The sequence below is a fragment of the Hypanus sabinus genome, chromosome 21 (assembly GCF_030144855.1).
Source record: "Hypanus sabinus isolate sHypSab1 chromosome 21, sHypSab1.hap1, whole genome shotgun sequence".
Taxonomy (NCBI): domain Eukaryota; kingdom Metazoa; phylum Chordata; class Chondrichthyes; order Myliobatiformes; family Dasyatidae; genus Hypanus; species Hypanus sabinus.
The window spans coordinates 38,200,690-38,213,389 of NC_082726.1; the positions used below are offsets into that span (position 1 = coordinate 38,200,690).

Below are 12,700 nucleotides of genomic sequence, written 5' to 3' on the forward strand. Positions count from 1 at the left end.
ATAGAATATAAAATCAAGACCCTAGTTAGGCTGTACTTGGAGTATTGTCAACAGTTTTGGGCCCCATATCTCAGAAAGGATATGCTCTCATTAGAGAGAGTTCAGAGGAGGTTCACAAGGATGATTCCAGGAATGAAGGGGTTAACATATGAGGAGCATTTGACAGCTTTGGGCCTGTATTCACTGGAATTTAGAAGAATGCAGGGGGATCTCATTGAAACCTACTGAATGTTGAAAGAACTAGATAAGGTGGATATGGAGAGGATGTTTCCTTTTGGTGGGGTTATCTAGAACTAGGGGGCACAACCTCAAAATTGAGGGGCAGCCCTTTAGAACAGAGGTAAGGAGGATTTTTTTTTAGCCAGGGAGTGGTAAACCTGTGGAATGCTCTGCCACAGACTGCAGTGGAGGCCAAGTCCACGTGTACATTTAAGGCAGAAGTTGATTGCTTCCTGATCAGTCAGTGCTTCAAAGGATATGGTGAGAAGGCAGGTATATGGGGTTGAGTGGGATCTGGGATCAGCAAAGATGGAATGGCGGTGCAGACTTGATGGGCTGAATGGCCTAGTTCTGCTCCTTTTTAAATAGATTAATTCATTTCAAGCATTGATTAATGCTTAGAAAAATTATAAAAATGTTAGTAGAGGTACTTGAATCGTTTGATCAGTAGTTTTGGATATTTCAGATCTGCTCTCCTCTGTATTGTGCACATGTATTGGACATATTGGACATGTACAACACTGTGAAATAAAAATACAGAAGTTTGTTTCCCCTTTCTGTCTTCACTCCTGTTACTAATCTGTCCTCAAAATCAAGCACTCTATAAAGGGTCCAATCACAAACGGGAAAACCCGCAGAAAATGCAACACACACAAAGACGTTTCAGGCTGAGGCCCTTCATCAGGACTGGAGAAAAAAAGATGAGAAGTCAGAACAAGAAGGTGTGGCGGGGAGAGGAGTAAAGAGCTGGGAAATTTATTGCTGAAAGAGATACAGGGCTGGAGAAGAGGGAGCCTGATATTGAGTTTGTGCCAATGAATTATATGAAGGTAATTTCATGCTGAACTTTTACAGTAATTGTGTTTTGTACCTCACTAGTCTGAATGGGAAAGGGTCTATCATTAGGCATGTGGAGATCTAATTTCTCTATGTTTATATATCTCATTTACTACAGAATGTTTACTTACAGCGTACACGTTTTTAAATATACCAAGTTACTCATTTCTTATTTAAAGAGGACAGCTACTTACCTCAGCACAATAAAAAGCATAAAAAACTCCTGGGACATAACATCCCAACATTCCTACTGAGACACCCGCATAGTCGAGGGCAAGCCACTGCTGGCTGGTTTTCTCAGAGTGATGGCAGCAAAACAGATGGTATCCTGCTGAGCAGAGCATGCAGAACTGTGGATAAAACAAAACCAACTCATAGTGAGACAAGGGTAAATATCACAGAGGCAAAAGGCATAGAAACAGGAAGCTCTTTATCTGATGAGTCCATTCCGGTTATACAATACTAAGCTGTCTTTTCATTACATACAACTTTACCAAATGACGATCTTAATACAAAATAACTTGTAATCAGTAAAACAATTATCCCAGCTTTGGTCAGTTTTAAAGACACGTTGATTATTTAAGTACAAAATGCAAATCAAAGCTTAGTGGAGTGCCATGTGTGGAGTGCCATGTGTGTAGTGCACTAGTTTACTCAGTTGTGTATTGGACAGCTCTTGGGTTTGCTACATTGTCTAGATCAAGAAATGGAATTTCAATACTCTAGAATGCACCTATTTTATTAGTCAAAGAATACAACTCAAAGTAAAAGTAAATAATTAGTTCAAAAATTTTACTCTATGAATTTTGGGTCAGTCCAATAGAGTCTCACTCCACAATCTGGTCATTATTCTTCCCCAGCACTGGTCTCTATCTACATAACCCATAAACAGTGAGTTTAGTACATGTACAATGAGTTAATAACATCTACTGGAGCTTGATCCTCCTTAAAACTCAGCAACACTAGTTCTAGTGTTTTCATGGGATTAGCTACACCCGAGTCATGCTGGGACCAGAGCCCTGGCAAATCGCATAACTAGGGCTGAGAACAGTGCTTTAAACTAACAGTAGAGGGTGGTGGAGTGGCATGGAATATTGTGAAAAAGGTTAGTATCCAGACTTTAAAGGAGTTTAGAATGGGCTAGAAATACAATTTCAAGCAACATGTGGTCAAATTTGAAAAGGGATGCAGTAAATGCAGGACAGAGGATATTGTGTTTGAATGCATGCAGCAAACAAGACAAATGAGTTTCTAGTACAGATCAGAATTGGTTGGTATAATGTTATGGGCATCACAGAGGCGTGTTCGCAAGAGGTTCAGAGCGGATCCCTAACTACTTAAGGATACACACCATATTGAGAAGACGGGCAGATGAGAGGTGCGGCCACTTTGGTACAAAAATTAAATTAAATTGATAACAAGAACAGATATAGGATCAGAAAATCTAGAATCTTTGTGGGTGGAGTTGAGGAACGCAAAGATAAGAAAAGATCCTGATAGGAGATATGTGCAGGCCTCCAAATAGCAATCAGGATGTGTGGGTGCAAAGTATATTTGGAGATTTAAAAAAAATAGGTGGTTAAGAAAGGCGATATTACAATGATCACGAGGCAGTTTGATATGCAAGTACACTGGGAAAATCAGGTTGGAAGTGGATCCCAAGAAAAGGAATGAGTGGAATGTCTATGAGATGCCTTTTAGAGCAGCTTGTAGTAGGCCAATTCTGGGCTTGGTGCTGTGTCATGAGGCAGACTTGATCAGAAAGCCAAATGAGGAGGAAGCCTTGGGAGGCAGTAACCATAATATGATAGAATTCACCCTGCAGTTGAAGAGAGAGAACCTGAAATCAGATGTAACATTATGACAATTGAGTAAAGGTAACTATAAAGGTGTGAGGGTGGAACTGACTAGAGTTTATTGGAAGTGGACTCTTGCAGGAAAGACGGTGGATTTGGGACATACAATAGAATTTTATTCCAAGGTAGGAACAGCATACCAAGAAGAGGACAAGGCAACCTTGACGGACAACGGAAGTTAGGAACAACATAAAAACAAGACAGAAGGCACATAATATGGCGAAGAATAGTGGAAAGATGATTGGGAACCCTTTAAAAACCCACATAGGATAAACAAAAAGGCACTGAGAGGATGAAATACAAGGGTAAACTAGCCAATAGTAAAACAAAAAAAACTTACGCAATTTTCCTTTAAAATATCTAAAGGTTCAGCGAGAGGCAAAAGTGACCACTGGAAAATTATGCTGAATTAGTAATGGGGAACAGAAAAATGGCAGAGGAACTAAGTTGATACTTTGCATTAGTCTTCACAATGGAAGATACCAGTGACAAGCCAGAAATGCAAGAAAGTCAGGATACAGGGATGAGTGCCTTTGCTAAGGAGAAGGTGCTGGAGAAGCTGAGAGGCCTGAAGGTAGATAAAACACCTGGTCCAGACAGATTACACACCAGAGTTATAAAAGAGGATCTGAAGATAGTGGAGTCACTTGCAGTGAACTTTCAAAGGCTCAATTTATTGTCAAGGTATGCATGTATAGTACAATTCTGATTTTTGTCTTTCAGGAATCGTTGTAGTCAAGCAGGGGTCTGAGGACAGTGGAGAGCGGCCAGTGAGTGAGTGGGCCAGTGAAGGAGTGGAGCTTTGAGGTTTTGACTCGAGAGATTCTGGCAGTTTTGGCAGTTGGACTGTGCAATCAAGTCAATCAAGATTTGAATAACTCAGCAGAAAGCCGTTCATTAGACAATCAAGATTTGAATAGCTCAGACTCAGCAGAAAGCAGCTGATTGGGCAATCAAGGTCAGGTGACCAAGCAGTTTGAAAAGCTCAAACAAATAAATAGAGGGTTAAATCAAGCGGAGCGGCCTGTGTAAAGTGGCCAATGAGTGAGTGGGCCAGTGAAGGAGTGGAGATTTGAGGCTTTGATGAGAAGAGGTGGAGGATGAGCTTCACTCCAAGTGAGGTAAGGCCGGGTAAGTTCCTTTCAAAGGAGAAAGTTTCAAAAGTTGAGGCAAGTATTGGGTAGGTCATGGCAGCTGAGATCGGCCCCGTGGTTTGTTCATCCTGCAGCATGTGGGAAATCAGGGATACTTCCAGTGTCCCGGACGACTATGTGTGCAGGAAATGTGTCCAAGTACAGCTTCTGGCAGACCGCATTGAGCGTCTGGAGCTGCAACTGGATTCATACTGCTGTTCAGGAGGCTTTAAACTAATGTTGCAGGGGGATGGGAACAAGTGCAGAGAGACAGAGGGGTGTAAAATGAGGGTAGAAGCAAAAAGTAGTAAGGTGAAAAGTAAAAGTGGCAGGCAGGCAAATCCAGGGCAAAAAGCAAAAAGAGCCACTTTTCAGCATAATTGTATAAGGGCTAAGAGTGTTGTAAAAACAAGCCTGAAGGCTTTGTGTGTCAATGCAAGGAGCATTCGTAACAGGGTGGATGAACTGAATGTGCAGATAGTTATTAATGAATATGATATAGTTGGGATCACAAAGACATGGCTCCAGGGTGACCAAGGATGGGAGCTCAACATCCAGGGATATTCAATATTCAGGAGGGATAGTCAGGAAAGAAAAGGAGGTGGGGTAGCATTGCTGGTTAGAGAGGAGATTAACGCAATAGAAAGGAAGGACATTAGCCTGGAGGATGTGGAATCGATATGAGTAGAACTGCATAACACTAAGGGGCAGGAAACGCTGGTGGGAGTTGTGTACAGGCCACCTAACAGTAGTAGTGAGGTTGGGGATGGCATTAAACAGGAAATTAGAAATGCGTGCAATAAAGGAACAGTACTTATAATGGGTGACTTCAATCTGCATATAGATTGGCTGAACCAAATTGGTAAGGGTGCTGAGGAAGAGGATTTCTTGGAATGTATGCAGGATGGTTTTCTGAACCTACATGTTGAGGAACCAACTAGAGAGCAGGCCATTCTAGATTGGGTATTGAGCAATGAGGAAGGGTTAGTTAGTAATCTTGTCGTGTGAGGCTCCTTGGGTAAGAGTGACCATAATATGGTGGAATTCTTCATTAAGTTGGAGAGTGACATAGTTAATTCAGAAACAAAGGTTCTGAATTTAAAGAAGGGTAACTTTGAAGATATGAGACGTGAATTAGCTAAGATAGACTGACAAATGAAAGTTAAAGGGTTGACGGTGGATATGCAATGGCAAGCATTTAAAGATCGCATGGATGAACTACAACAATTACTCATCCCAGTTTGGCAAAAGAATAAACCAGGGAAGGTAGTGCACCTGTGGCTGACAAGGGAAATTAGGGAGAGTATCAAGTCAAAAGAAGAAACATATAAATTAGCAAAAAAAAGCGGCACACCTGAGGACTGGGAGAAATTCAGAGACCAGCAGAAGAGGACAAAGGGCTTAATTAGGAAAGGGAAAAAAGATTATGAGAGAAAGCTGGCAGGGAACATAAAAACTGACTGTAAAAGCTTTTATAGATACGTGAAAAGAAAAAGATTGGTCAAGACAAATGTAGGTCCTTTACAGTCAGAAACAGGTGAATTGATCTTAGGGAACAAAGACATGGCAGACCAATTGAATAACTACTTTGGTTCTGTCTTCACTAAGGAGGACATAAATAATCTTTTGGAAAGAGTAAGGGACCAAGGGTCTAGTGCGATGGAGGAACTGAGGGAAATACATGTTAGTTGGGAAGTGGTGTTAGGTAAATTGAAGGGATTAAAGGCAGATAAATCCTCAGGGCCAGATGGTCTGCATCCCAGAGTGCTTAAAGAAGTAGCCCAAGAAATAGTGGATGCATTAGTGATAATTTTTCAAAACTCCTTAGATTCTGGATTAGTTCCTGAGGATTGGAGGGTGGCTAATGTAACCTCACTTTTTCAAAAAGGAGGGAGAGAGAAACCGGGGAATTATAAACCAGTTAGTCTGACATCGGTGGTGGGGAAAATGCTAGAGTTGGTTATCAAAGATGTGATAACAGCACATTTGGAAAGAGGTGAAATCATCGGACAAAGTCAGCATGGACTTGTGAAAGGAAAATCATGTCTGACGAACCTTATAGAATTTTTTGAAGATGTAACTAGTAGAGTGGATAGGGGAGAGTCGGTGGATGTGGTATATTTCGATTTTCAAAAGGCTTTTGACAAGGTCCCACACAAGGAGATGAGTGTGCAAACTTAAAGCACACAGTATTGGGGGTATGGTATTGATGTGGATAGAGAATTGGTTGGCAGACAGGAAGCAAAGAGTGGGAGTAAACGGGACCTTTTCAGAAATGGCAGGCAGTGACTAGTGGGGTACCGCAAAGCTCAGTGCTGGGACCCCAGTTGTTTACAATATATATTAATGATTTAGACAAGGGAATTAAATGCAGCATCTCCAAGTTTGCGGATGACATGAAGCTGGGCGGCGGTGTTAGCTGTGAGGAGGATGCTAAGAGGTTGCAGGGTGACTTAGATGGGTTAGGTGAGTGGGCAAATTCATGGCAGATGCAATTTAATGTGGATAAATGTGAGGTTATCCACTTTGGTTGCAAGAACAGGAAAACAGATTATTATCTGAACAGTGGCCGATTAGGAAAAGGGGAGATGCAGCGAGACCTGGGTGTCATTGTACACCAGTCATTGAAGGTGGGCATGCAGGTACAGCAGGCGGTGAAAAAGGCAAATGGTATGTTGGCATTCATAGCAAAAGGATTTGAGTACAGGAGCAGGGAGGTTCTACTGCAGTTGTCCAGGGCCTTGGTGAGACTGCACCTAGAATATTGTGTGCAGTTTTGGTCCCCTAATCTGAGGAAAGACATTCTTGCCATAGAGGGAGTACAAAGAAGGTTCACCAGATTAAATCCTGGGATGGCAGGACTTTCATATGAAGAAAGACTAGATTGACTAGGCTTATACTCACTGGAAATTAGAAGATTGTGGGGGGATCTTATCGAAATGTATAAAATTCTAAAGGGATTGGACAGGCTAGATGCAGGAAGATTGTTCCCGATGTTGGGGAAGTCCAGAACGAGGGGTCACAGTTTAAGGATAAAGGGGAAGCCTTTTAGGACCGAGATGAGGAAAAACTTCATACAGAGAGTGGTGAATCTGTGGAATTCTCTGCCACAGGAAACAGTTGAGGCCGGTTCATTGGCTATATTTAAGAGGAAGTTAGATATGGCCCTTGTGGCTAAAGGGATCGGGGGTATGGAGAGAAAGCAGGTACAGGGTTCTGAGTTGGATGATCAGCCATGATCATACTGAATGGCGGTGCAGGCTCGAAGGGGCAAATGGCCTACTCCTGCACCTATTTTCTATGTTTCTATGACAGGAAAATGATCAGGATGAAGGAACTGATGGACTGCTGGTACTGTGGCTGAGCTTTCAGACAACACAAGGATAGGTAGAGGTAAAGGTGGTGTTACTGAAGCAAGAAGTTTGCACAAGGACTTGTACAAACTATTAGGAGAAAGAGCAAGTGAAATGCAGTGTATGGAAGTGTGGGGTCATGCACTGTGGTAGAAAGAATAAAGGTGTCGACTATTTTCTAAATGGAAGATAACTCCAAAATCTGATGTGCAAGGGGACTTGGGAGTCCTGGTGCAGGATTCCCAAAAGGTTAATTTACAGATTGAGTTGGTAATAAGGAAGGCAAATGCAATGTTGAGAATTTATCAGGCATTGGTCAGACCACACCTGGAGTACTGTGAGCACACCCAAGGATGGATATGCAGGCATTGGACAGGGTCCAGAGGAGATCTACAAGTAAGATCCCACAGATGAAAGACTTTAAATACGAGGAGCGTTTGACAGCTCTGGACCAGTACTCACAGATTTATAGAAGTACGAGGGAGATTATCACTGAAACATATTGAATATTGAAAGGCCTGGATGGAGTGGACACAGAGATGATGTTTCAAATAGTGGGAGAGTCTAGGGTCAAATAAGGAGGAACTTCTTTAGCCAGAAGGTGATGAATCTGTGGAACTCATTGCCATAAATAGCTGTGGATGCCAAGTCATTGGGTATTACTCATCAGAAAACTGTTAAGTTGATTAGTAAAGGTGTCAAGGATTATGGAGAGAGGGCAAAGCGCAGCCACGGTTGAATGGCAGAACAGGTTTGATGGACCAAATGGCCTAATTCCACTTCTACATCTTATGACCTTGTCGTCGAATACAAAATGAAGATGAATGCGAGTCAGTGCACAGATGGACACACACAACCTAGCTCAATGAACAGTTTGTAACTATATCTCACACCACTATGCTTCACTCCCATGAAGCCTCCCTCTACAATGTACTTACAGTTGATTTTTCCAGAAGTAACAACTTTTTCCAAAATCATTTTATTTCCATGTTTTTAAACCAACTACCTCAATTCTGTCTCCTTTATTACTGAGAGTTTTCTCCCCATTTGCTTTACTATTGTTTTGAACACCACAATCAATTCTCTTCTTAACCTACATACTCTGAGAAGAGAAATCATAAGACTCACTACTGAACTCTGACCACCGAATCAGCTGGTACTTCTCTTCTACACCTATATTCTTCTGAGGTTATGGCACTTTTCTCAGCTGCCCAGAAACAGATCAGTTCATTAACACTAGATGCACGTCAGCATTAATAGTGAATCCATACAGTGACATTACAGGGGTGCAGTGTCAGTGCTAGGAAAATGACCCATTTCCCCTCATACCATCTGCACCCTCTATTTAGTATGCTAGAGTTGTGAGCTCAAGATTGGGGATTGACAGGTAGATGTATGATGTAGAAACCTGCAATTACTTTCACCCCGTCAGCCACTTTTACCTTTTTAAGCAATGACCTACCTGGAAACAGAAGCCAAAAATAATAAAAACGACGTAGTCATCCCGGGTGCTGTTTGATGACGGCAACAGGAAGCAAGTGTCATGTAGACCCATGAGGAAGAACAATAGAAACCCCAGCAAGTGGCTCCATATATTCACACTCTCGTTGGACAAAACAAACAGGCTATATTTTCAATAGGAGGCAGATTGAAAAACACAGTGTAAGTGAAATACGAACCTGTTACATTTGAATGTTACAAAATTTAGATTAGATAGATGCAAAATGTGAACATGAGAGATACTTTGTATTCAAAACACCTACATTCTCAAATAAATGGTATTTGGGAGAACAATTAATTGTCAAGACTCCTTACACTGATACTAAGTGAAACATTAGCCACACAGAAGCTAAAAATCCCTGCAAATTGTGGTTAACAGAGCTATGATTTGCAGTTCATCTGCACAAATGTGGATGGGGGCTGGACAAGCGTCACAGCAATTACTATGCTCAGACTTGAGCACCAGAGCTGAACTTCACTGATAAGCAGAAGAGAAATGTAGCTTTATTTTGAAACAGTCTAGATCTTAATCACTGCAACCCCATCCCTATTTAAAAACTATTCCTGAAAAAACATTAATGGGGTGTCAATTTCAGCAAAAGGGACAGTGTTCTGCAAATCCATCTTCAGAACACAAAATAGTTTGCTTTGGGGTTTGCCAAAGTTCACCTACAAGATAAACTGAAAAGCATCAAGAACAAAGCAGAGTGTAACATCTACAAAGTGTACTGTAATTACTTGCATAGGCTAATATAACATCAGCAACTCTGCCATTAAAGGATTAGGGCTCCATGCTCATGGCAAAGCCACAGACTGCAGATTTAGCTCCAAGATACATCCTATGTTGATTTCAAAACACATTGCAAAAAGATTCATTGTCAGGGATCTAAATTCTGGAATTCCAGTTCAAGATGGGAGTTCCCCACCCACTTCTCCAAGGCAATTCGAGATAGGCAGTTAATCTTAACCTTGCTAGCCTCCTTAAAAATGTATTTAAAATTAACTAAAACAGTCATTGTTTCACCGCTGAATAAAAAGTTAAATTATCAAGCTCTATCTCTGCCTCAGTGTTCCAAGAAAGGGATAAAATAAAATGTAATAAAGATCACCAAGGACTAAGATTGCTCCTTAAGCCATTCCACAGACTTATTCACTTCAACACAGATTAAATGTCTTGACCTGAAACAGACTCCTTTTTTCCCAGCTGCCTAACCCAACAATGTTTTCCAGCAATTTACTTTCAGTTCAGATTTCAACAGCTGCAATACTTTGTTTCATTATGCAGAAAAAAAAACTTTGCTTCCTGGCATGTTCTGGACTTGTCAGATTCCAATTAGTCAAGTATAGCAATTAATTAGGAGCCAGCCTTGGCCACTTCCACAGCCCTGCTCCCAGCATCCTGTCCCCTCCTTGTGAAATACTGTTTCTGGAGTGTGCTAGTTTGTAAAATGACAGATGACTAAGATATCACTGTTATAATTTCACCTATTCATCCAGTCTTATGCAATAATATATAATCTTGTCTACATAAGGCAATGCATTTTAAATGATTGAGAGTTATACAAATTATGCAGCATGGAAACAAGCCCGTCAGCCACTGCACCAATCATCAAATATCCATTTACACTAATCCTAATCACATTTTATTCTCCACACATTTCTATCAATTCCTCCCACTCTCCTAACCAAGAAAAAATCTGCAGTTGCTGGAAATCTGAGCAAGACACACAAAATGCTGGAGGAACTCTGCAGGCCAGGCAGCGTCTATGGAAAAAAGTACAGTACAGTCGATGTTTTGGCCAGACACTTCTGCAAGGACTGGAGAAAAAAAACTGAGGATTAGATTTGAAGGGTGGGGAGAGGGGATAGAGAACCAACTTGGAGGGGGGAGGGATGAAGCAAAGCGCTTGGAAGTTAATTGGTGAAAGAGACAGAAGGCCATGGAAGAAAGAAAACCGGGGTGGGTGGGGGCGGTTTGATAGGAGCACCAGAGGTGGGGGGGGGGGGGGGGGGTGATAGAAACATAGAAAACCTACAGCACAAAACAGGCCCTTCAGCCCACAAAGCTGTGCTGAACGTGTCCATACATTAGAACTACCTAGGCTTACCCATAGCCCTCTACTTTTCTGAACTCCATGTACCTATCCAGGAATCTCTTAAAAGACCCTATCGCTTCCACCTCCACCACAGCCACTGGCAGCCAATTCAACGTACTCACCACTCTCTGCGTAAAAAGAAAAAAATAAAATAAAATAATTACCCCTGACATCTCCTCTGTACCTATTTCCAAGCACCTTAAAACCATGTCCTCTCATGCTAGTCAATTCAGCCCTGGGGAAAAGCCTGACTATCCACATGATCAATGTCTCTCATTATTTTGTACACCTCTAACAGGTCACCTCTCATCCTCTGATGAGGTGATGGTCAGGCAAGGAGATAACACGAGAGAGGGACAAGGGAATTTGATGTAGTGAAGTTGGGGGGGGGGGGTGGCATTACTGGAGGTTTGAGAAATCGATGTTCATGCCAGCAGGTTGAGGGCTACCCAAATGGAATATAAGGTGTTGTTCCTCCTACCTAAGTGTGGCTTTATCTCGACAGTGGAGGACATGGATGGACACATCGGTATGAGAACGCGAAGTCGAATTAAAATGGGTGGCCACTGCAAGATCCCACTTGTACTGGCGGACAGAGCGTAGGTGCTCGGTCAAGTCGTTTCCCAATCTACGTCAGAAATACAAGAGGCCACACTGGGAACACAGAACACAGCATATGACCCCAAGAGAGGATGGGGTAAGAGCAGATGTGCGTGAAATGGAAGAGATGCGGTTGAGGGCAGCATTGATGGTGGAGGAAGGGAAGCCTTTTTCTTTGAAAAAGAAGGACATCTCCTTCGTTCTAGAATGTAAAATTTCATCCTGGGAGCAGATGTGGTGGGGAGGGAGGAATTGACAGAAGGGAATGGCATTTTTACAAGTAGCAGGGTGGGACGAGATACAGTCTAGGTAGCTGTGAGAGTCCATTGATTTATAATAAGCCATCCTCCCACCACGCTACCAGGGATACGGTTCCTCTTGTCCTCACCTACCACCCCACCAGCCTCTGTGTCCAGCACATAATTCTCTGAAACTTTCACCACCTCCAACTGGATCCTACAACCAAACACATCTTTCATTGCCCCCGCCCCACTCTCTGCTTTCCGCAGAGATCACTCCCTATGTGTCTCCCTTGTCCATTTGTCCCTCCCCACTGATTTCCCTCCTGGCACTTATCCTTGCAAGTGGAACAAGGGCTACACCTGCCCCTACACCTCCTCCCTCACTACCATTCAGGGCCCCAAACAGTCCTCCCAGGTGAGGCAACACTTCACCTGTGTGTCTGTTAGGGTCATATACTGTGTTCGGTGCTCCCAGTGTGGCCTCTTGTACATCAGTGAGACCCAGCATAGATTGGGAGACTGCTTCACCGAGCATATACACTCTGTCTGCCAGAACAACTGGAATCTCCCAGTAGTCACCCGTTTTAATTCCATTTCCCATTCTCATTCTGATATATGCATCCATGGCCTCCTCCACTGTCAGAATAAAACCACACTAAGATTGGAGGAACAACACCTTATATTCCGTTTGGGTAGCCTTCAACCTGATGGCACGAATATAGATTTCTCAAACTTCCAGTAATGCCCCCCCTTCACCATTTCCCATTCCCTTTTCCCTCTCTCATGTTATCTCCTTGCCCACCCATCACCTCCCTCTGGTGCTCCTCCTCCCTTTTTTCTTTCTTCCATGACCTTCTGTCTCTT

At 42.5% G+C, this 12,700-nt stretch overlaps 1 protein-coding gene across 6 annotated transcripts in view; it reads right to left on the reverse strand.

Moving 5' to 3' along the window:
- LOC132378976 (progestin and adipoQ receptor family member 3-like) overlaps nucleotides 1-12,700 on the reverse strand; it is a 157,587-nt gene that overhangs the window by 131,275 nt on the left and 13,612 nt on the right. For all 6 annotated transcript variants that reach the window (XR_009507248.1, XM_059946380.1, XM_059946381.1 and 3 more), the window contains exons 3-4: nucleotides 8,861-9,023; nucleotides 1,251-1,406 (exon numbers count right to left, since the gene is read on the reverse strand). Coding sequence is in view for 5 of the 6 variants with exons in the window: in XM_059946380.1 (XP_059802363.1) it covers nucleotides 1,251-1,406; nucleotides 8,861-9,023 (319 nt within the window). In the remaining variant the exon portion in view is untranslated. The remainder of the gene's footprint in view (nucleotides 1-1,250; nucleotides 1,407-8,860; nucleotides 9,024-12,700) is intronic.